The sequence below is a fragment of the Corythoichthys intestinalis genome, chromosome 2, assembly GCF_030265065.1.
Source record: "Corythoichthys intestinalis isolate RoL2023-P3 chromosome 2, ASM3026506v1, whole genome shotgun sequence".
Taxonomy (NCBI): Eukaryota; Metazoa; Chordata; class Actinopteri; order Syngnathiformes; family Syngnathidae; genus Corythoichthys; species Corythoichthys intestinalis.
In genome coordinates, this window is record NC_080396.1 from 49,579,382 (window position 1) to 49,605,153 (window position 25,772).

Consider the following 25,772-nt stretch of genomic DNA (forward strand, 5'->3'; position numbering starts at 1 on the left):
CCGCAATTTCTTGGTAGGTCGGAGCTAAAATAAAAAAGCCCCCCCAACAAGCTCAGTTGCTTTCCAAACGGATCACTTGTCTCTTCCTTCCCTTTCGACCTCCCTCACACTTACCGCTCGGTGTATTCGACTCCTCGCTCTACGGTGAGTTAAATTTGGCAAAACGTTTTGTCCTAACCTAGTTTTCACAGCTAATTAGCTTGCTAATTCAGGCTAACTAGTCGTGATAGTGTAGTGTGCGTTATGCGCATACATGTTTTGAAAGCGAGCGAGCGAGGGAGTTGAAACGGTTTCCATGGTAACGGTTGCTATGCAGCGGCTGTATGACCGGAGCTAACATTAGCATCCTGGCTTTAGTCTGCTTACGTGTACTCTAGTAGTAGAACCTCAAAAAAAATTTATACACTTAAAATACTTAAGTAGAAATTATGATTAGTCACTCATGACAGCTGCCGATTTACTCACGCAGCTAGTAATGGCATGACGTTACCTATGCTAGCCAGGGTAAGCTACGTTTACAGAGATCATTCCAACCCCCAGGCAATGTTATTTTTAACAATTAGAGAAGGCTGAAATTTACACATTTGACCAGTTTTCAGGTTTCTGAACAGTGACGTTTGGCCTCATTAACCCTCTATAGAGCAGGTGACAATTGGTAATACAAAAAAAAACAAAAAAACAACATTAATAAGACCTGTCCAAGTACATGGATATCAAATTTTGTCATGTAGGCCACAATATTAACATTTGGTGTATGGTATATAACATCTGGTTTATGGACAATTCATGTTGTTACCTTTTGAAAAATTCAACAGAGGTCTTGGAAAAGTTACTGATAGGGTGACCAAACGTCCTCTTTTGCCCGGACAAGTGCTCTTATTACGTGCCCTCCGGAGCGTCCGGCCGGGTTTCATAAATTCATGAAAATGTCCGGTTTTTATGATTTTTCACGGGACCAATTTAAAGAGAATCCTTCTGGCCGCTAGGGGGCAGCGCATGTCTGCGTTGACGTGGCTCCAACTAGTAGGGGGAGTAGATCTTCCTCTTTTTTGTTGGCAGTTTACCCTTTGTTTCATGGGGAATTGCCACCATCTACTGACGGTTTGGCGAGAGAGCAGACTACAGTAAGGAGTTCAATAAGGAGTTCTAAAAGACGTGGCTCCATACACCTTTTTGTAAGTTTATCTCCTGTCGATCACGTGTCTTCTGTGGTGTATAGGGTTATATGTGTACACGTACATACGTATATAATGGCAACTGTTGACTTCTGTCGGAGATTTGGACTGGTGTAATCTGTAAAATCCCGTTTGGTGTCGCGTCTCGCGTCTTTGCGCTGCCGATGTTTGTAAACTTTTATAGCAAAGTCTGATTTTGCCTCGGCTCCCGTACTCGCTAATAGGGTAGTAATCAGTGAGCTCAGCCGCGCTAGGCATTATGGGCAATGTAGTTTTGAACTGCTGCGTTTGGAAACATGCTGGCTGAATAGCTTGTCAGTTTATTTCGGTTATTGTTTACATACTATCTAGAACATTTAATGGGAATAAAAATTGAGTGGGAATAACAATTTGTCAACGACAACTGTCGTGATAGTAATTTTAAAAAATGTTGAGTTGGCACATGGCATACAGTGTGTGTGTATTGACTGGACTACATTTCCATGGGTCTGCATTATATTATTTTTTTAATCACTATTCGTTTTTTTTTTAGTTGTTGAGTAACTAGTTGAATAAAAAAAAGTGGGTGATATAGGCAATTTTGAGTGATCCTAAAATTCTAGTATCTTGGCGCCGGGCCGAGTGTCCTCTTTTGGAAATCAAAACATGGTCACCCTAAAGTTACATAAAATGGTATCACTGTGCAACATTTGTAAACTCGTGCATATACTTCATAATGATATTGACCGGACACATTCCCCAGACACTGTGCCACGCCTTCAAGTAGGGGGCCGTCCCACACTCCGCTTCAGTCAGTCGAAGTCGGTCGCAGTTATTCTCAAACACATGCAGCGATCCAACACCGGATTTAGGTTAAAAAAGTACAAAAGCTGTACTGCATACAAAAAGGAAGGATTGTCTCAGGAGTGATTTGTACAGGGATAAGGTAATTATTACATTTTTCGTACCATGCATGCATTTTGAAACGTTGTGAAAAAAATCAATGGGAGACATTAACCGCTAAGGCATTGCCATTATAATTCGCAATATTTACGTAAAATAAATGCTGACTGCCCGTTTTTTTTTTTTGCTTTTAACCAAGAATCGAGACTTTTACATTCATAGCTATAAAGAATTCAGGGATTTAAGCATTTATTCACAAGAATTTTCAAATTAAAAAGCTCTTTATGGTGATAAGGCGGCACCACAGTGGCTTAAAGACTAGCAGCTCATTCGACATATTCACGTAAAATAAATGCTAACTGCCCGTTTTTTGTTTATTTGTTCTTTTTGTTGTTGCTTTTAACCAAGAATCAAGACTGTTTTACATCCATATCTAGAAAAAATTCAGGGATGTAAGCATTTATTCACAAGAATTTTCAACGTAAAAAACTATTTGGCTGTGTTTCCACTCGGTCAGCTTTGACAGAGATAGGCCCCCTATTAATCGGTCCCGCACCCTGTGCCCCTTCAATATATTATGAAGTCTATGACTAGTGCCTTTCTGGTTTCTATCAGCAGGGGTGCAAAAGTCACAAAACACATCAATTCAATAAAATCGTCTTGAGATATTACTCCTATTGATTGATTAAGTGATGCAATGATATTCCTTCATTGTGCGGTATAAATGTTAAATGACGTTCTTACACTCAGGGCAATAGCAAGGCAAACACGCAATGGAAGAACTTCACGACGTACAGTTGACTGAGATCAAACCTCTGTTGACAACACAGGTAAGTGAAAAAACTTAAACAACGGTTTAAGTTTCACTGCACCTGAAATCAGTCATGCTTTTTGTCTCTCTCTTCAGAATGGCACAAACCTACAGGATTTCAACTGTCAGGTGAGTTGTTGCCAATACTGCAATGTAATTGGTGGTGGGGAAACTTCTGGAAACATTCCAGTGAATTTCAAGCTACCAGTAGGCTTTTTTTTTTTTTTGTCATCAAGCCTACATCTTTAGTTCTTACTCGACTTTGGGTGACAACTCCCCAGTCTTCCCTCTCCTAAGTAAAAGGCCAGTGGCAGAAATGCAAGTTTTACAGTCATTATTTTAGACTTCAGATAAATAAACACTTTTCTCATTTCATTTCATTTTTTTGTTTTAAGTATTCTGTATGCACCTGTGTAAAACAAGTGTAAAACCTGTGTGTAATATGGATTAGCATATGGCATCTGTTTTGCTTTTTTCACTTTGTGCTGCATTTTCTGGGAAGGAGGATTGATTGATTGAGATATGCCAACATGCCACTAAGGAAGCAATCAGAGAGTCAATTTGACAAAGTACAAAGAAATGATCGGGCCGAAGAATTACGATTTTGTACTATTATTTTTTTTCTAAGGTATTACAATTTATTTCTGTGTTTGGGTTTTCCATTTTCCTTCAATTGGTCCAATTAGAGCTTCAAAGCCTCAGACAGCAGAACTGAGTAAAGAAACTATCAAAAGTCCCTCCTACCTAGTAAGCGCAAATTTTGGTGTGAGCAGTTTGGAATGCTCCACCTTCTAACGGTCTCCCTAACTGTCCATACAAGACCCAACACAGATAGTAACAGCTACTCTGGTGTCAAACTCATCCTGTGGTCTCCTTTTCAGAAACATTTGTACATCCTTAAACTTAGAGTACCATGTGAAGCTGCTATTGGAGAAGCATTGTAGTGGAAATGCATGAGGTACACGTCGCTAGGTTTAAGCGTTGCGCTCTTTGGAGGTATTGCGGCCCAGAATCTTTAGAACACTAAATATGGATTGCGCCCTCCTCATATCCCCAATTATCTCACCCCTTCGCATGACATCTAGTCAGACACCGTGCCGACTTTTTGAGGGATTGTGAGATAAATCAGAGCGTCAGCTCACAAGGGAAAATAGAAGCCAACTCTGCTGTGTGGGAGTCATCTCCAAAAGAGACGTTATGAGCTTCCCTAGAACAAGATGTTCGATGTTGGCTTGCTACAGCCAATGAGAGACCTTGCTTGTTATTTTTTTTATAGTGGAACCTACATCACATCTCATACTGTTCCAAGTAAGCATACTTTAAAGCTACATTTAGATGTGGCTATAGACCCTACCCACCTACGTCACAAAACCACGTGCTCGCTGTATGGTTCCGCCCACTTGTCCGTCATTTTGACTCTGTATTAGCATTGTTTTCAATTGATGGCGGAATTTAAAATGCATTTCATGGAAGACCCGGTGCTTTCTGATGCCGCAAACTCACTGGATCTGTTGCATAAAAGGCGTTATGAGGAAAAGCTTCGTTCTATACAGTCGCCAGATCCATATTTGATGTCCAAATCGATGTTTTTCGACCCACTGTCTTCGCCCTGTCTGCCTGACATCTGCTACGCAGATATTTACAATTATCTTGTCCACACTAAATCAGCCTATTCTCACGAAAATATGAAAAACTTCAAGAGCTTGGAAGCATATAAATACTTCGTTGCTGGTTGGGTGAAGCAGGTCCTCGTCCACGAAAATTCGGCAGGAATCTATCTTGTGCTTGGAAAGGTGAGTTACGAAATTTTCAATTCAAAATCTTTTGTTATTGCTCACATCCACTGTCAAGTCTAATGTATTTCATGTCGTTTGTCAATGGAGTTGAGGCTTTTAATGTTTATATGGTTTAGCGATAGCACTCTCACTACATACATACGTGTATGTTGTCGGCGATTAGCCTAGCAATGATCTTAATTGTGGTTATTTGTCAGCCCCGTAGACGAGGCCAGTTTCTTTCACTTGGTACCAGCTAAATATTATTCAAAAAATAACGATGGTGGAAGAAAGGGAAGTCACAAACATCTTGAATTTGAAACTATGTCGTACTACGTCGTATGTTGTCGGCGATTAGCCTCGCAATGATCTTAACTGTGGTTATTTGTCAGCCCCGTAGACGAGGCCAGTTTCTTTCACTTGGTACCAGCTAAATATTATTCAAAAAATAACGATGGTGGAAGAAAGGGAAGTCACAAACATCTTGAATTTGAAACTATGTCGTACTACATCGTATGTTGTCGGCGATTAGCCTCGCATTGATCTTAATTGTGGTTATTTGTCAGCCCAAAACCCTCTAAGTATATCTTAAATGCATCTTACCGTATATAAAATGACTACTACATAGTCTGTGGTGATTTTTTTGGTGCCCAGTTTTCACGTCGAATTGCAGCCGTCCATTTCGCTCTCCTCTTTGGATCCCTCGGAATACGGTAAAACTTCAAGTCTCTCCTTCCATCTTCTCTGTTAGTGCAACCAACAGCCACACACGCCTTCACCATTTTGATTATTAATGTTAAGGAGCAGAAAAACACGCCGTAAATAGAAGAAATGTACGTAGCCGTAACAGGTTAACACTATGTTTTGACGGACAAGTGGGCGGTACCATTCAGGAGAGCGGAGTTGTGACGTCACGTGGGTAGGGTCTGTACAGTGAAGTGCTCAGGTCAAATACAATTTCTTCCAGGACGCTGATTGGACATCTTCTCGGGGCCATCCTTTTCAAAATATATTAAGGAAAATTATTTGGATTTGCTAAGATTTTACTGGAGGGGAATATCTAAACCTGGGGTGAAAAAAAAAAACTTTTTTTTTTTGCATGACAATATAGGGCAAATATTCATTTATTATTTTTGCCCATATTGTAATACAAAAATATTTTGAATTTAAAATTGGTTTGCGAAATATATTTTTTTAAAAACTGGCTTTACCTAAAATCATCGTGGGGGAAAAAAAAATTATTATTTATTTTTTTAGATGTACAGTGGTACAATCCTTTTGACATCTGACGTAAAATCTGACTTGCCATTTGTCTCGACGTATGACAACATGCTCGAAATACGATGATTTATGACAGCGTCACAATTTCATTGTTTTCCCGCAAGACGGACGCACGGCGGATTTTCTTGTGGGAGATATCAACATGGGTCTCAAGAAGGTTAGTAGGGGGTAAAAAAACGGGAAAAAGGTGACACTATTGAAATTAAGAAGGAGACGATAGAAAAATATGAGCGTGGTGTGTACGTTAGTGAACTGGCTCGACAATCCGGCCGGAATAGGTCTACGATCTCGAGGACAACTCTCATTATTTTTATTAGTATTATTGTAACATCGGCAAGGAAATCGCCAGCTTCGTCAGGTTTTTAATCATTTATTTCAGAACTTGTGCAACATAACACAGGTACTGTTTGCCGTAGCCGACGCCAACAACAACAGAACAAGTAAAAACGCTGCTACACCTCTCTCACTCTCTCGTCAGTCACACGGTGCGTCATGCTTAGAGCTGGCCAAATTAAACGATTCCACGAGGCAAAGAAAATTCCTCGATCAATTTTTAAAATCAGGTTACTCAAATTATACGAGTAATCGTTTCAGCTCTACAGTGAAAATACAAACTCCACAGCCTGGATTTGAATTGACGACCTCTGAATTAAGATTTGAAGGAGCTAACTATTACAGTTTTTCTAAATTGCTCTGGTACGTTTCTCCGATTAAAATTAAAATTCTTAAAACTACTTGTTAAATCCTCACAACATGTCGCACGAGTAGCAAAACACCATGACTTACCTGCAAAAGCCAAATTTCTGTGCATGGATGCACAAAAACATCTGCAACTTGCTCAAAGGAATGAGAAACTGCTTTTTTTGATGTGCACTAGTGATGCGATGTTATAAGGATTGAACAAGTAATTTTGAAAATTGCAAGTCTGATCTGAGAAATGTACCAAAGCAATTGAGAAAAACTGTAATAACTGCCCTTATGTTGCTAAACGTTTTCATATGTCCCAAATGTTTAGGTGATCAATGTGTATTTGTATTGATTGGCCAGGAATATGACATAGAGACAACTCACTGTGTACTGCATGTCACCATGAGAGGCATCGCGAAGGGCAACCGACCCACGATCCTCACCTACCATGATGTTGGACTGAACCGTGAGTACAAACATATGCGCGCACACAAATCTATGTTGTATGGATAAATGCTAACTTGAAGTGTATTTCTGTGCATGTGCGTGTTCGTGTGTGCACGTGCGTGTATTTAGATAAGTCTTGCTTTAACAGCCTTTTCAACTATGAGGATATGCAGGAAGTGACTCAACACTTCTCAGTATTGCACGTGGACGCTCCCGGACAACAGGAGAACGCACCCACGTACCCCAATGGGTAACACGCACATACATTTACGCATTCATTCGTCGTATGCAATATCCACTAACTAACTGACCCCAAGCCCTTGTCTGTGGCACTTTAGTGTGTAGGGTTGCCAACTCCCTGAAAAAAAAAAGGGACACCTGATTGGTAGAGTTGATCGGCCTGATAACGGTCTGAATTAATTTCGGTGCATGGAGAAACAGTAATTATTGGCCATGTATTTTTGATACAAAAAAAATGCTAGAATAAAATTTACATCTGTCCTGCTTAATTTAAAACTATCATTTAACCCTTAAGGTTCCGCGCTTTTGGTGTGTATGTGTCTGGCTGTTTTTAAAACACCTTTTTAAAAAAGTTTTAATATAAACTATAAGGTTTTTTTTTTTTTTTTTTTTTTTTTTTTTAACAACTGAGGTGTGTTCCAAGTACCCACAGAAAAAAGTTCACAAATGATCATTCCAAATATAATGTGGAACTACTTATGAAATTGACAGAATGCAAAAATATAATACAAATAGTGAAAATAGAATATACAGTGAAGAACAAGAAACAAATTATCATCATTTTTTTAGCATGCTTTTTACTCAGCTTCACTCAAACTTCTTATCTCTCACACTCTATGTTGTCTTCCGGTATCATAATGGCAAGCGACATTACCTCGACCAATGAGATGAGCGGGATTTTGTATTGTCATTGTTCAGCTCATTGGTCAGAAAGCAGGAGAGGCAGGGGAATACGTTCCCCTACATATTCTTGAGAAGCACCATTTTATTATTCGTTTGTTTTACAAATCGCGCCCTATTTTCAATTTTCATGACAATATGGGACAAAGTATGTCTCTTGTTAGCTTAATACAGGACGCGTACTTTTGTTTTTGAATATAGGACGATTCTGTTTTTCAAGAGAAAGTTGTCAATATTAGTGTGTGTGTGGCAGGTAATAATCCAGTATCACTCAGTTGGTCCAAAATTATGTTTTTTTAATTCCCTATAAATAATTTCATTTTCTATTTGTTCTTGTGGTGTATAGTTATTGGCAGAACAATTTCCATAATTTCCCAAGTATAAAACTCATTCATGTATAATACACCCCACAAAATCACCCTGTGATCACATACTTTAACTAATTAAATTTAGGAGGACAACGAGAACGTGAATGCAAATTGACTGTCAATTACTGTATGATTGTGCTTTCAGGTACCAGTATCCATCTATGGATGAGCTGGCTTCCATGCTGCCTTCTGTGCTTACGCAGCTTCAGTAAGTACTCTGCACAAGGATGTATGGTGAACCCCTGTGACACCAAAATGTTCACCCAAACCATGTAATTATGTCTGAAACCTATATTTAAAAAAGGTATACAACTAAACTCACAGGCAAGGTAAAAGGTTTGCATAGGGACGGTAGGGACATAACACTACCAACTTTTCAGGAGGCTCAAATTGTCCCCACCAACTTTTAAGATACCTTATTTGCATTATATAATGACTTCAGTTATATAGATAATTTCGATTGTCTTCCCATCATATGTTGTAAGGATAGAATAGACTCTACCATGATTAAGTGAATTCTTTTCATTATGTTCATGCTTACATTTATCCCTTTTTACTTGTTGAATGCACCGGTCAATTTTTTTTCCTTTAAATGCACGTTTGATCGGCTGATGATTTGAACCCCACCCCCTGCCACACACACTGACACAGCCCTGACAGAGTCATATCGACAATATGCTGCCGCCTCCGAAGAGGGGGGATATTAGAATTTTTTTTCGGTCAGCAGCAGCCACTGTAAGTAATTTAAAAAGACGTCAATGTTGTGGAAGTGGTGGAAGCACGACTCATTTTGCTACTGAAAGTCCGACCTGCATCAAACTTAGCATAACAATAAACTGTGCGAACTTGCTAACCTGAAAAATTACTACAGTCTGGCCACCCTCCACAAGGAACAACTAAGTCAAGCTACCCGTCTCTCATTTGGGTTATTGTTTGCATTATGCGCATTATGGTAATGCAACGCAGTGGCTTCAGAGTGCCCTTTATTAAAATAAATAAATAAACCAAGGGAGCTATCCAAGAATAGGTCCACTTCAAGGTGACACTGACATGAACGTGAACATGAATTGACATGAAAAAAAGTGAACGTAAATTGCACATCAAAATTTCATGAGAGTACTTTGGTCCGAGTTTTGGGGTAGTCTAGTATTCCTCAGATGTAGATCTGTCCTTTGATAACTGATTTTTTTTCATTAATTTTTTACTCAAATCACTTTTATATTACAATTAAAGTTGCACCGATACCGATACCAGTATCGGCAGGGGGCGCCGATCCGGCCCGAATTGGTGGTATCGGTATCGACGAGTACCAACATTTAGGGCGCTGATACCATCTACTGGCATCACTTGAACGCAAATGTACTGTCCTCCCCACGTGAGCTAACTTCCCAAATCCCGATGCATGACATCTGTATGTCTTTGTCTCGAAATTACCAAACGAAATTAACTCCTTTGTCTTCAATTTTAAGGGTAAAGAAGAAACAGTAAAGATTGTTCTCAGCACTTATATACAAAATTTCTTCAGATCAGTAAGAAGTAAGCACATAAATATTATGCACTAAAATGCTTGTTTATATGTTATTTTTGCTTGATAGCAAATAAAAAAAAAATAATAATAACAGTTGAATTTTCTGTTTTAGCGCAATAAATGTATTGAAATGTATCGAACATCGTACCGAACCATGACTTAACAGTATTGTTGCATCCCTTATACGTACATATATACGTATATGTTAATATATATATGTGTGTGTGTATATATATATGTATATGTATATACATACATACACACACACACGTTTTTTTTTTTTTTTTTTTTGCTAACAGAGTGGTATCGGAATGGTATCGGTATCGGCCGATACTGTACAGCCAGGTATCTGTATCGGTATCGGGCCCAAAAAATGGTATCGGTGCAACTCTAATTACAATACTTAAGTTTGAGTCTAGTGGTGCTCCAGCGTCCCCCAGAAGTGGACCCATTCTTGGATAGATCCCCGTTTTTTTTAATAAAGGGACTTGCACTTCAAAATGTTTCTTTTGTAGTTTTTGAAAACAAAGGTTTGAATCAAATGTTGTATCACCTGAAACAATACACATGAATGTTAGCATAAGTCAATACAGATTTATCTTCCATTTAACATTAAGCCTGTGAAAGGTAGCCCTGACTCCCATTCAATAATCTGTTTGGTCTTATTAATGTCCCGTCCTCAACAAAAAGTGTACATGCAGGTTATGCTGTTATATCATTCCTACCAATGTTGAGACCACACCTACCCCTTTGCTCACAGACATTCTCTTTGCCGGTGGCAATGATTATTACTGCAGCTTTAAGGAAGCTTTTTGTCTTTCCAGTCCACCCACTTCCATTATTTTTTATAATAGTTAATTATTTTTAAAGCTATTTTAGTTGGTTATTCGTTAAGGCTCTTCTGCAGATGTGTGGTTTCTTATTAATATGCAGCTGACTGGATCTAATTAGAATACTCTTGCTCTAATTGGCCATCAGGTGGGTGTGTCAGGTGGCAACGCGTGTGGTAACTTAAGCGCATCGCAGAGACGGGGACTAGTTGTTCTTCAATGACACCAAACTTGACTATTTTACAACGAATAAAAAATATTCATTCACTTTACACTCTTGCTTCAGCGAGATTCTGTGCACAATTGTGCGCAGAAAGGTGTATTTCAGTCAGGAGGCAAGGTTTCGTGACGACTTCCTGGTTCCAAAATCTTCCTGGAGGCAAAAATCACTATGCTTTTACCCAATGAAACTGAGGTGAGGAAACTAAAGAGAGGTGGAGATTTGTTTTAAGCGCTTACCTTCGATTAATTGATATTTGAACGACTGACACCATCCATCTCTTGCACGTTAGGTGTCGATTAATAATTCACTAATAGATCAACAATTACACACAGAATTGAGTGTTGCATTAAACCACAAAAAATGTATTCATTATTATGTTGTCTTACCTTGCCTTTCCGTGGCTCAAATGCGTGGATTTCTATCAGTTAACCGGAAATGCGCACATTGTGTACTGTTTTCAAAGTCAATCATTACATGATGGGCCAGAACACTGTAAAATCCTGGTTCTGAAATGTTTAGGGATATATTGAAACCATTTATAAACCTGTCTGAGTTTAGCTAATTTTGAGATGACGTTGAGATGAGATGAGTGCGCGTGTGGGAAGGCACAAAGTGAGCAGGTATTTTCTAGATATCGACCGATATGGGTTTATCAGGACCGATTCCGATTATTAGTAGTTAGAGGGGCCGATAACCGATTTTTGGAGCCTATATTTATTTGAAGTAAAAGTGTAAAAAATGGTGTAAAAAAATTAATAATGCAAACACCGAACTTCATTGAAATGCCTAAAGCGTGTTTATTGAATCCCACAAATAGAAAATAATTGCTGATAATAGGGGGTGGTGTGGTTCAGTGGCAAAATACTCATTCCACCATGGGTTCGATTCTCCGCCCTGATGACCTCGTCTACGTATCCTTAAGCAAGACACTAAACCCCACGTTACTCCTAGTGCTGGATCACCAGTATATACATGAGGATAAAGTGTGAAGCGCTTTGAGGGCCTTAAAAAGGTGGAAAGGCACAATCCAAGTATAACTCAATTTAACCAATCAGAGGACAGGGTGTATACTAGTGCAGGAGAGAGGTGCAGCTGGGCAAAATAACCCAGTTTTAAATTGATATTTGATATCGGCCAGTCGGATAAAAAAAAAAAATGTTAAAAGGCTGATACAGATATATGTAAAATTTCCAAATATCGGCGCTGATAATCAGCCCGGCCGATAATCGGTCTATCCCTAGTATTTGCATAATCCGGTGACTATGTGACTACCGTATTTTTCGGACTATAAGTTGCACCTGCCTATAAGTAGCACCAGCCATAAAATGCCCAACGAAGAGGAAAAAAACATATATAAGTCGCACTGGAATATAGGTCGCATTTTGGGCAAAATTTACTTGATAAAATCCAAAACATAGAACAGATATGTCATCTTGAAAGGCAATTTAAAATAAAAATACAATCGAGAACAACATATTGAATAAGTGTACAGTATGATAATGTTACATGATGCATGGACAATGAAATGCGAACATGGCCGGTATTTTAACGTAACATAGCTATTAAGAGTTATTCAGATAACTTTAGCATAAAAAACATGCTAACAAGTTTACCAAACCATCACTGTCACTCCAAAACACCAAAATAACATGTGAAATGATATAATAATGTGTTAATAATTTCACACATAAGTCGCTCCAGAGTATAAGTCGCATCCCCCAGCCAAACTATGAAAAAAAACTGCGACTTATAGTCCGAAAAATACGGTATTAAATTATGATTCTTTAGTGGAAGAGCTTTTTCTCATCTAGGCTACCCGTTTCATGTCAGGTGCAAATGCATATTTTTGTGTACTCAGGATAAAGAGCGTGATTGGTATTGGGGTTGGTGCTGGAGCCTACATCCTCACCAAACTGGCTGTGAGTAAATCCAATATTCCAGGGGTGAAAGTGGACTGGAACGAGTCGGAACGGAGTTCCGCTATGATTTTATGAGGTGGAACCTTCCGGAACGCTGCTCTGATCCCGCAAATATGATGGCAACTGTCCAAACACTGTTAAAACAAAAAAAACCTGCCACACTGTCACACAGGCATCTCCAATATGAATCTACTAACATCAGATTTACATGCACAAGTGTTACAAGCCTAATAAAGAGCTTGTGTAGCGTCATCCATTTCCACCGATATTTGTTATTCATTTATTTCTTCTTAGGTGGTTTTAACTCCCCCCTGCCCCCCAATAAAAAAAAATGGGGTCGGGGAGTTCCGGCAAGAAATTCTAGCCACTTTCACCCCTGGGTAATACCCAATGTATATTAAAGAATTTGGAAACCCATTTTATAACACTGATTGTCGTTTCAGCTGAATGAACCAAGTCTTGTGGAAGGTTTAGTTTTGATCAATATTGATCCCTGCGCCAAGGGCTGGATGGACTGGGCCGTTTCCAAGGTTGACTCTCACACACCTGTAGTGTATATGCTATAATACTACAATAAACAGACATGTTTACTTCCTGCAGCTGAGCGGCTGGACTAGCAATCTAGTGGACATCATCATGGCACACCACTTCAGCACGGTGAGCACACATACACGCACGCACACGCTTTAGCAGAGGCTTGTTATGTCTTCTGAAAATGTTGTGTTTGTGTGTTTAGGATGAGTTAACAGAGAACAAAGAGCTCATCCAGACTTACAGGCTACACATCTCTCGGGACATTCCATTGGACAACTTGGCCTTGTTTTACTGCAGTTATGACAGGTGATTTGTCACGTGGGCGTGTGTTCATTTTTTGCCTCACATCTCTTGCAAAAAATGTGAAAAGAATGATTTTCATTGATTTACTGATTACACTTTAAGTTTCACACTGAAAATTTACTCAGAAAATTATTTTCTAATAACTTTTGTACTGCAACACACCAGGAGTGGTAACTATGTAAGTCTGACTATCTTTGTCTGCGTTTCTGTATTTGTTTATAGCCGAGCTGAGTTGCAGATGGAGCGTCCAATGCTTGTTTTGAACGAAGAAACAGTCAACACACTCAGGTACCAACTGTCTGTCTTTTTTGTTGTTTGTATTTTATGATTCTGATATGTTTGTTTGTGTGCATGTGTCAGGTGTCCTGCCCTGCTGGTAGTTGGAGACACTTCACCTGCTGTCGATGCTGTGGTCAGTTTTTTTCTGATGTTGTGATCTCCAATCACTTTGTGTCGTTACGTTGTTATAAACAGTGTGTGTATTTCCACATCCAGGTGGAATGTAATTCGAGACTAAACCCCACCAAAACCACCTTGCTCAAGGTACGTGTTTTTCTGTCCAAAACTGTCGTATGGCGGAAAACACTCGGGTGACTTGAAGTTCCGCTCTGAGACCCCCAATTTGGCCAAACAACAAAATTGTCCTATATGCATGTGTGATACATCATTGGAAAGCTTAAAATCTCAATTTTCTGGGGGAAGAAATTTTTTGAGCAGGAGGGCATTTTAAAAAAAATTTAAAAAGCAAAACCCTATCTAGAGTTGAGAGCACGCCATGACTCTAATGAGATATTATCGCGTACTTACCTTGTTTCGATCCAAAAACTCCATGTTGCATGTATCGCTGAGTGTCAAGACACAGCTGTGAATGGCCACAGCTGGATTTTTGGGGGGATTTTATGGGTAAAACATGGTAATATAACAAGTGTCGCGATGCAGAAATAGCAGACATCAAGGAGTGGTTGAGATTTTCTTTTTCCTATATTTACCCTCTTAAACGTTTTTTTTTTTTTTTTTTTCAATTTTTCTTTGTTCGGATTGATTATTTATCATCAAACATATCGGAGAAAATGCGACAGTAACAAAAAAAAATACAATTAAGCGATAGTTATGAGGTAGATATCCGGGAAATTTTTACAGACACAATTTTTTTCATTGTGAGTTTAAAATATGCAAGTGAATAATTTTTAAAAGTCGTTTTCTTTTTTTTTAGACTAAATATTAGACATCAATTAATGATTCTAAGCTAAAAATGACAGACATTTTGAATAATAAATATAAATTAATTACCTTCGTTTTATGGCTGGGTTGAAACAAAAGCGGTTGCGCGACGTCTGGTAAGGGGGGTGTTCAGGGTAAAACGGACAAACTAAAAATAGTTCGGGGGCTTAATGCGCCATGAAGCTGCTATGGCAGCATATAGACATTTTGTTGTATCAAATACAACAGTTGTTTTGGCTTGAAATACAGCAGTTTATTTTAAAGAGGAGTGCAAGAGCAGAAACTGCTTTTTCAGTCTTGTCTGTGTTTTCCGCCATATACATCTTAAAATGAAAATATAAAATCCTTTCCTGTACTTACGTGAATGAAGTACAAGAAAATCGCCTTCAAGATTTCAAACTTGCCTTCTCCATGTGATGTAATTCTGTTTTTCCTCTAGATGGCAGACTGTGGAGGACTTCCTCAAGTGGTGCAGGTAGCTGCTCATGTCATGCCCGTTTTTTTTTTTTTTGAGAAACTTTTTGAATGTGCCGTTGTTTCCCCTTAGCCTGGAAAACTGTCAGAGGCCTTCAAGTATTTTGTGCAGGGAATGGGCTACAGTGAGTAATCTTTCTTGTTTTTCACTTCTTGTTTGTCGACTTCCTAGTGTTTGGATTTATTACTGATAAACCATTGAGTATGGTGGCTGAGAGGTGTCAGGGTTCGTGCTTTTCCCAATTGCAGTCATGCTTTGGCAAGTGGGAGTTGTGTTGTGCCAGCTTGCATTCGTGCTTTTTTTTTCTTTTGCATAGCGTTTGCAATTGGGGTTTGTGCTTTTTTCTATTTGCAAAGTGTTTGGACTATGCATTTCGCCTGACACCTCTCGGCCACCGTAGTTCAGGAATCAGGATTTATTGAACCCCCTACCCCTGTGCATGTTTAAAAAATTATGTCATGTCTGACAGCTATTTTGGGCTCGTTTCAACCACACAATTTACCTGTAAATCATTTATTTTTAAGGGAACATTTTTAGGATCGTATTATATTTTATGCCAGTAGACATCCAAACATTTGGCTCTTTTCATCCTTCTACTGTGAATTGAAATAGGTTTATCACTAGTAGATGTCCAATCCATTTGAACTGGGAGGGTGGCATCGAACACCCTGTCACTCAGGGGTGAAAGTGGGCCGGAACACCGTTCTGGTATAAAATTCAGGGGCGGAACGGTGCTTTGATCCAGAATATTTGATGGCAACTGACGAACCTCCATTTAAAAAAAAAAAAGAAGAAGAAAAGAAGAAAACAATCTATTTATTCAGATTTACATACACAAGTGTTAACAACAAGCCTAATAAAGTGCTTGCGTAGCATCATCCTTTACCCCCGATATTTACTAATTTACTTATTTCACTGAATTCCATGGAGTTCTCTCGGCATGTGCATCTGAGTCCGACGAGACAGTCGACTTGCGTCATGGGCGAATGCGCTCAGCAAATCACCCTACCTGGACTCCATTTGTCCATTTATTCACTGACATACAGACATTTGATCAGCATGGATAGTTAGCTCTGATTGGTTCAAATGCACGTTTCTGGGACAACAAGAAAAAAAAAAGAACACGCTTGTTGAATTAATGCAACAACAAAAAAAGGGCAATGCAACGGAAAATTGATCACATCTTTAAGAGAAAGGGAAGCGTTGAAGAGGCTTTTTTCTTATCTGATGGGGAGGTTCACAGCAGATCTTTCATGTTAACCTATAATACCCGACCCCAAGAATAATGAACAGAAAATTGTGAAAAAGATTTTTTTTTTTTTTAATTTGAAAGCTTTATGGGTAATTAAACATAATATAATATTTTTTAAATTAAAAATAATAATAATAATATGTATATATGTTCTGTAATTTGTATCATAGATGATACATGAAGCATTACATGCAGTACTCTTGGTAAAGCAAATATACAGGGGTTGGACAATATAATGGAAACACTTTTAAAAAAATCAACAAAAATGAATTTAATATGGTGTAGGTCCGCCTTTTGCGGCAGTTACAGCCTCAAATCTCCAAGGTATTGATTCATACAACTTGTGAATTGTTTCCAAAGGAATTTTAAGCCATTCTTTATAGTGATGCACGATAATACATTTTTCAACCGATATTGATAACCGATAATTTCCTGCCCCTTCCACCCAATAACCGATAATGTCACGCCGATAATTCTATTCAAATATGTATGTAAAATTTTCAAGTATACAAAGATCTAATGCTACTGTGCAAAAATGTAATTTAGTGCTATTTTTTCCACATCAAATGTGAACAAGTAGTAAATTCCTACAGAACCAAGTAGTAAATTCCAACATCTAAACAATGGCAATGACATTGTGTAATGGTAAGCTTTTGGCAACAATTACTTAGAGACTAAACACCTAAGTTGCACAAAAATGCCTTTAAAAGTAAGCCATTCCTAACATATATCACATTACTACACTGCAAAAACACCTCCTTAAAACTAGCAGAATTGGACAAAACTGTTGATTGCGCACATTTGGAGGCTAAATCAAGTATATAATTATCAGATTGCATTATGGGTTGAATTTCGTTTTATCTGGATTATCTGTGTGACGTCATAATTGCCATTATCGGCCGATAATTATCGGTGACCGATATTATCGTGCATCTCTAATTCTTTAGTTACAATACCCTCTAACTGTTTTAGGTAGTGGAAACCGACTTCTTAATTAAATCTGTAAGACTGACCATCAGTGCTCAATAATGTTGAGGTCTGAGGATTTTGCCGGCCATATGAGATGCTCAACTTGATTAGAATGTTTCTCATGCCATTCTTTAACAATTATGTTAAATGATTATGATGCCAAAATGTTCGGCGTTTCCAATATTTTGTCCAGCCCCTATAACTAAAGTGAGATTAACCACAATAATGTTTTAAACATTTTTGATACTAAAATGAGGTTCAGAAATACTTGTCTCAAACGTGACACATTTGGCAATATAGTTAATGTGGATTTTGAACTTATTTTTGTTTATTTACCTATGTTTGTGTTATCTTCAAAATGCCGTATTGGCCCGCATATAAGACGGTGTTTTTTGCATTGACATAAGACTGAAAAAGTGGGAGTCGTCTTATATTCGGGGTCCAGACATTATACCGATTCACGACGCTAGATGGCGCCAGATATCATTGAAGCCAATGCTGAACTTGAGGAGTAATGTTGTCATGACAGATCTCAGCTACTCAGGTTTAACCAGTTTGCAATGTTTTTCCTTATTCTGATTTGTTTCAAGACTACAGTTACAATTAGACTACACTTTGATGGTTAATGCAGTTATTGCAATTTTGTTGTTTTATCACAATAGATTGGTTTATTTACATTTCAAAAACCAGAAGTCATTCATTTACGAATGTGATTGCACTTTAGTTTACATATTTAAATGTTCAAATATTAAGATTTGAATGAGGCAAAATAACATGTTTTTTCTCTCAAATATATTGTTATAAAAATTTGTTTCAGATGTACTGTAATTATTTTCTGTATAAAAATTAATTTGGTGTTCAAAAAGTCTTTTTTCAAACTTGAGTCTTGAAAAAGAGGGAGTCGTCTTACATTCGGGCCAATACGGTATATTCCATTTCACTGTGCTTAATGTAAGTCATTTGTACTTATTTTTGTTAATGCATGGTACTTTTTAAAATATCATGTCATTGTTGACATTATTTTCCATTTTAATGTACTGTACATCCTATGGTCATAGTTAAAATTGAGATATTGCATTTAGATGTGAGGAAATGAGGGAAAATAAACATGAGATGGAGGTTGGGGTTAGTGCATGGTGTTTTTGTTAAGTGTTATTTTCCACGTCATTGAAAAATAGTTCAAAAAATCAGTTTCTCATGTATGCCTTGTTACAGTCAGTGTAATGCAGTTGCCAAGAAATTCTAGCCACTTTCACCCCTGCGCTTACTTCAAATGAATGAACGCCGTCAGTGGCAGCCAATGAGATAATGAAAAACAAGCCCTCGAGAACCCACGCTATGAGGCGACTCTCCTTCTTGGCACATGGCGGAAATATATTTAATGTTTGAATAAATTGAGTTTCTAGCTTTTTCACACAACTGATTTAACATATTAAGGTAACGCTGTATCTAAACCTCTTGATTTTACTCTCCTAGTGCCTACGGCTGGCATGACCCGCTTGGTTCGCTCAAGGACTCACTCGGCTTCGAGCGTAGGCTCTGGCGACAGCGTTCGAACTCGCAGTTCAACCAACACACTCCCAGAGGGTGGTGCGCCAATCAGCCCCTAACCACCACTCTCCTATTCTCCATTTCAGCGCCGATTATAAATTTCCACAGGGAAATAACATTGCTGTTTAGTCTCATTGTCATTCGCGTCCCTATCCCGTTCGTCGAGCGAGTTCTCCGAATGAAGCGAAGGCAGACGTCTTCTTTCGCTCCCTCCCTACAGTCCTGCGCTCGCGGTGGTGATGCTGTAGATGGCGTTCACGTGAGGTGTTTTTTGGATTGTATGGTAACTTCATTTTGGTGCCAATGGATTTTTTTTATTTTGCCGTCGTGAATCCGTTCTTGGAATTGCTGTTATTTTTCTTGCGATTTGTCTTTAGGAGGTATAGAGCACAGTGACAGTCTATATTTTAGGGCAGTGATTCCCAATTTTTATTGAACTACTGTACTGTATTTTACATCAAGGGAAAAAAATATTGGCACACCAACATATTTATTAGTACAGTGTGGTACGGGTATCACCAGATTGACTAAATTAAATGTTCAAACAATCATTAATCCGGTACAGTTCATTTAAAGTTGTAGAACAGTGCATTTTCAAATATTTTGACCCAACCTCTGAACGTAATATCATTTTTCTTAATCCTAAAGTACATTTAAATTTAATTTTAAAAAATTAAAATATTTAACATATGGGCTTGGTACACTACTATATTTTAATGTTAGGGATGATAAAGGTACTCTAGAAAGCCAAGTACTTCTTTCTGCCACCCATTCCTGTTCAAATGGATTGGACTAGTCATTAATGGCAGCCAATGAGTTGACTTTAATAATTTTATGTGTCAATTCATACACACAGAGTACATTATTTAAGTGTGGCCTAATTCTAAAATACATTGGTCTTAGAGGTACAACAAATAATCGATATCCAATCGATTAGCAATTAAATCGACAACTATTTTGATAACCAGTTAATCAGTTAGGACCTTTTTCAGCCTAAATTTGTCCAAATTCTTGAAATTATTACATAAAACTTAAGTTGTAAATATCAGATTTCTTCATATTCTCATTAAGTAGGACAGGAACAAAAATCTGCTATTACTTTGGAAAACAATTCACATTTTTGCCAATTTTCAGACATCTTACTGTCTAAACTTCTTAATATGGCTGCAACAACTAATCGACTAAATCGATTAATTAGTTGCCAATGAATTTGATAATCGATAGTTGTGGACCCCAGTTAAGTCAGGAAGCTTTAATAAAATATTTTTGAAGGAAATAGTCATACATTTTGTCTTCATTGTTACTTGCAGTATGCCTACAACAATTTCAAGGTAAATTGTGAAGCTAATTGAAAAATGTGACATTTACCCGATTAATCGTTCAATTAAGTTGCAGCCCTAATATGATTTTTAATTCTTTCCTGCTTGTATAACCTTTTTTTTTTGCTATTATGTTGTGTGAGGTGGTGCTAGCATGGCTAAAACTATATCCCCCTCCCAACTTTTGAAATGTTTGGACAAAGCCAGGCATGCTCCCAGTGGACTTTTGGCATGAAAATGGTCCAGTGTTTACCGTCTCGTAAGTTGTTCAGCCGTTGATAACTAAAGGATTGGACACCAAAGGCTATCAAGTTACACAGCGCGAGTGATGGATTATTTTTGAATTTTGGTATTGACTGGATAACGTAGTTTGCCAGAATTTGTCAAACTTTATTGAGCGAAAACATGTTGCATAACAAATACACAATATGTTACTGATAAAGAGGAATAAAGTGAAATCTGATTCTTTGCCACACTTGATGGAATCATTTGTTTACCAGTTTTGCTGTTAGGCTTCCCAGTGGAATGTGGGAGGTGTCCAAAGTTTTAATTTATTTGTAGTGTGTAAATGTGGCTTTGTTACAACTTGGAACATTTGTACTGAAGCTTTCCGAATGAAATATTTGGAATAAAATGAAATGAAATGTGAAGAGCAACTTGTGTCGTTTCTGTCTGAAACAGGAAATTTAACAAAATTAGATTTATTAGTACAGAAAGAGTTTGATTTCTTTGAAGGCTATGAAGCAATGTACATTGTGTTAAAGCTTGATTTATTCCATGCGGTCAATCGGAAGTCCTCAGCGCCGCTAGGAGGCATCAGGGGGTGTTGTCTTATTGCATAGACGTGCCACCAATCCGGCCAGCTGCAGCAGCGAGTTAACACCCTCCACAATCCGCATGTGTGTGTATCCTATCTCCTACAAGCAAGAAAACCACCACCACGTTCAAGATTAGAATTTTTCACGTTTTTTTTTTTTCGTAGCTTTTTCACTCAGAAACCTGAGTATCTTCTCGTCTCGACAAGAATGATGACTCGTCGGATGAATGTGTGAGAACAGTGAGCGACAATACAACTTGGGGCAACTGATTTCATCGGTTAATTAGGGTGACTAAAAAGTGCCTATTTTTTAGGTCTTGTTTTCAATGCTGTATCATTACCGCCCCAAGTAACAAACAACCATTTTGACCAACTTTGTTACAAACGAGAAGATGACATAAGATTGTGGCTCACTTTGATGAACTCCAATTTGAGGTACTCGGCCATCTGGTAGGTCTTGCACACTCTGAAGATGTTTCCGATGATGTCTTCTGGCGAGTAGCCCAGCGCCCACAGCTGCTCCACCACCTTGTATGCTTCATCTACATTTCCATCCACGCAGTGTCCCAGCATGCCTTTCACCAGCAGGGGATGCGGCTCATCGCACACCTTGAAGACGTTCTCGCTGTTGATGTAGCCGAAGCCAGAGTGGGTGGACTGCAGGTTGTTAAGAGCCTGGCCACCCACAAACAGGAAACAAGAAAATCAGGCTTTTTCTTGTATTATTTGTAAGTGGCTACAATATTATCACTCCTCACCTGCCGCATATCCCCCTGTGCAGTGAAGATGATGGCCTCCAAGCCGTCGTCGGACACGGACAGCCGCTCCTTCTCTACCACGTCCTGCAGCCGCGCAAGGATTTGCCCGTCAGTCAGTTTGGAGTAGCGGAGAACAGCACAGCGCGACTGGATAGGTTCGATGATTTTGTCAGAGGCATTGCAGGCCAGGGCGAAGCGCGTCGTCTTAGAGTAGATCTCCATGATCCTCCTCAATGCCTGCTGAGCTCCGTCGGTCATACTGGAGGACGTGAGGAGGTCAAAGTTGTAAATGGCCCAAAATAAAAGTTCAAACCGTTACTCTGCTGACATACACTGCTTTCTTGAGTGTTTTTTTTTCCCAAGAGAAAGCAGCATTTTCAGATTAGATTGAGTTATTTCTGTGGAAGATGATGCAAGAAGCTGCAGTGTATCACAAAAGTGACTACACCCCTCGCATTTCTGCCGATATTTTAGTATATATTTTCATTGGAAAACACTGACAAAATGACTCTGACATAATGAAAAGTAGTCTGTGTACAGCTTATATAATGGAGTTAATCTATTTTCCCCTAAAAAAAAAAAACCTAAAAGATTAGCCATTAATATCTAAACCCGTGGCAACAAAAGTGATGTCCAAATTGAGTACTGCTTGTCATTTTCACTCCAAAATGTCATGTGACTCGTTACAGGAGTGCTGTCAGCATTGCTGCAGAGATTGAAGAGGTCAGTCTATAGGTGCTCAGACCATACGCTGCACTCTACATCAAATTGGTGTGCATGGCTGTCACCCCAAGAGGAAGCCTCTTCTGAAGACGGTATACAAGAAAGCCCGCAAACAGTTTGCTAAAGACATGTCAACAAAGCACATGGATTACTGGAACCATGTCCTATGGCCTAGTGAGAAGGGCGGGCTTTCTTGTGTACCGTCTTCAGAAGAGGCTTCCCCCTGGAGTGACAGCCATGCACACCAATTTGATGTAGAGTGCAGCGTATGGTCTAAGCACTAACAGGCTGACCCCCCCACCTCTTCAATTGCTGCAGCAATGCTAACAGCACTCATGTAATAAGTCACATGACATTTTGGAAGGAAAATGACAAGCAGTACTCAATTTTGACATTTACGGATGTACTGTATGTACAGTGGGGAGAACAAGTATTTGATACACTGCCAATTTTGCTGGTTTTCCCACTTGCAAAGCATGTAGAGGTCTGTAATTTGTATCATAAGTTCTCTTCAACTGTGAGGGACGGAATCTAATACAAAAAAACAGAAAATCACGTTGTATGATTTTTAAATAATAAATTTGCATTTAATTGCATGAAATAGGTATTTGATACATCACAAAAATCGAACTTAATATTTGCTACAGAAACCTTTGTTTGCTATTACAGATACCAAACGTTTCCTGTAGTCCTTGACAAGGTTTGCACACACTGCAGCAGGGATTTTGGCCCACTCCTCCATGCAGATCTTCTCCAGAGCCTTCAGGTTTCGGGGCTGCTGCCGGGCAACGCGGACTTTCAGCTCCCTCCATAGATTTTCTATCAGGTTCAGATCTGGTGACTGGCTAGGCCACTACAGGACTTTAAGATGCTTCTTACGGAGCCACTCTTTAGTTGCCTTGGCTGTGTGCTTTGGGTCGTTGTCTTGCTGGAAGTCCCAGCCACGACCCATCTTCAGGGCTCTCACTGAAGGAAGGAGGTTATCAGCCAAGATCTGGCGATACACAGCCCCATCCATCCTCCCTTCAATAGGGTGCAGTCGTCCTATACCCTTGGCAGAGAAGTAGCCCCAAAAAATGATGTTTCCTCCTCCATGTTTCACGGTTGGGATGGTGTTCTTGGGGTTGTACTCATCCTTCTTTTTCCTCCAAACACGACAAGCCGAGTTTAGACCAAAAAGTTCAATTTTGGTCTCATCCGACCACATGACCTTCTCCCATTGCTCCTCTGGATCATCCAAATGGTCAGTGGCAAACTTCAGACGTGTCTGGACATGCACTGGCTTCAGCAGCGGGACTTTGCGTGCGCTGTAGGATATTAATCCATGACTGCGTAATGTGTTTCCAATGGTTTTCTTCGAGACTGTGGTTCCAGCTCTCTTCAGGTCATTGACCAGGTCCTGCCGTGTAGTTCTGGGCTGATCCCTCACCTTCCTCATGATCAGTGATGCCCCACGAGGTGAGATCTTGCATGGAGCCCCAGAATAAGGCAGATCAACTTGAACGTCTTCCATTTTCTAATAATCGCTCCATCAGTTGTTACCTTCTCACCAAGCTGCTTGCTTACTTTCCTGTAGCCCATCCCAGCCTTGTGCAGGTCTATTATTTTATCCCTGATGTCCTTACACAGCTCTTTGGTCTTGGCCATTGTGGACATGTGAACAGGTGTCTTTTATACAGGTAACAAGTTCAAACAGGTGCAGTTACTTCCGGTAATGAGTGGAGAACAGGAGGGGTTCTTAAAAAAGAACTAAGAGCAGAAATATTTACTAGTTGGTAATGTATCAAATACGTATTTCATGCAGTTAAATACAAATTTATTATTTAAAAATTATACAATGTGATTTTCTGGATTTTTGTATTAGATTCCGTCCTTCACAGTTGAAGAGAACGTATGATACAAATTACAGACCTCTACATAGCTTGCAAGTGGGAAAACCAGCAAAATCGGCAGTGTATCAAATACTTGTTCTCCCCACTGTATTTACTAATGGGTGTATTCACTTTTGTTGCCAGGGGTTTAGATATTAATGGCTACATTTTGAGATATTTTGAGGGGAAAATAAATTAACTCTATTATATAAGCTGCACACAGACTACTTTTCATTGTGTCTAAGTTAGTGATGCACGATAATACATTTTTCAACCGATACCGATAACCGATAATTTCCTCCTCATTCCTACCGATAACCGATAATGTCAAGCCGATAATTCTATTAAAAGATTTATGTAAAATTTTAAACAAAAGAAAATATTACTGTGCAAAAATATAATTTATTGCTTTTTTTTTTTCCAACATAAAATATGAACAAGTCGTCAATTCCAACATCTAAATAATGACATTGTCTGACATTGTGTAATGGTAAACTTTTGGCAACAATTACTTACAGAGTAAATACCTAAGTTGCACAAAAATGCCTTTAAAAGTAAGCCATTCCTAACATAACATTAATACACTGCAAAACACACTTCCTTAAAACTAGTCCGTTTTAAGTGTAAATCTATTGGAAATAAGTGAAATTATCTGCCAGCACTTCATGTGTATTTCTCTCAGATTTCTTGGAAGAAAAATAGCTAGCTGAAAATAATCTCAACAGCCTTATTTTAAGCAATACATTATTATACTTAATCCTAAAAAAAACTTGGAAGAAGAAAAGATTTTGAATATTTGTGGCTACAGAATATTATTGTTATTTCATTACAACAGGAATGTGCATATTTATATTAATAAGTGTTAATAAGTGCCAATAAGTTTAGATTATCTACTGTGACTGTAATTGAGCATACAAATAAGTTAAATTAATTTGAAAAGTGATTGCTAATGTTATATGCTTTGTTGCACACTGTGAAAATGATTAACTCAAAAGAGCGAGATGTCATGTACCCATTCTGCAGCGCTTTGTTTACATTTGCGGCACTCACGAGTCGCAACATTCGCTTTACAGCAGCTAAACTGATAAACGGCAGTACTATTTGGATGCAGTTGGAGCTCGCATCTCCGTGC

At 38.7% G+C, this 25,772-nt stretch overlaps 2 protein-coding genes across 3 annotated transcripts in view; one reads left to right on the forward strand and one right to left on the reverse strand.

The window, feature by feature from the left end:
- On the forward strand, positions 1 to 21,135 carry LOC130932022 (protein NDRG3-like). The gene is made up of 16 exons (XM_057861372.1): positions 1 to 144; positions 2,808 to 2,887; positions 2,965 to 2,997; positions 6,972 to 7,077; positions 7,188 to 7,308; positions 8,493 to 8,555; positions 12,787 to 12,847; positions 13,291 to 13,377; positions 13,448 to 13,504; positions 13,584 to 13,687; positions 13,907 to 13,972; positions 14,045 to 14,096; positions 14,180 to 14,227; positions 15,345 to 15,380; positions 15,453 to 15,504; positions 19,078 to 21,135. Exons 2-16 carry the CDS (start codon positions 2,831 to 2,833, stop codon positions 19,209 to 19,211), a joined length of 1,077 nt encoding a protein of 358 aa, XP_057717355.1. The 5' UTR covers positions 1 to 144; positions 2,808 to 2,830; the 3' UTR covers positions 19,212 to 21,135.
- The window catches only part of rfc2 (replication factor C (activator 1) 2), an 11,787-nt gene continuing 5,588 nt past the window's right edge, over positions 19,574 to 25,772 (reverse strand). The window contains exons 4-7 of one of the 2 annotated variants that reach the window (XR_009067342.1): positions 22,047 to 22,305; positions 21,703 to 21,963; positions 21,224 to 21,388; positions 19,574 to 21,143 (exon numbers count right to left, since the gene is read on the reverse strand). Coding sequence is in view for 1 of the 2 variants with exons in the window: in XM_057861357.1 (XP_057717340.1) it covers positions 21,278 to 21,388; positions 21,703 to 21,963; positions 22,047 to 22,305 (631 nt within the window). In the remaining variant the exon portion in view is untranslated. Of the gene's footprint in view, positions 21,389 to 21,702; positions 21,964 to 22,046; positions 22,306 to 25,772 lie in introns of both variants that reach the window. The other variant, XM_057861357.1, reaches the window with a different exon arrangement.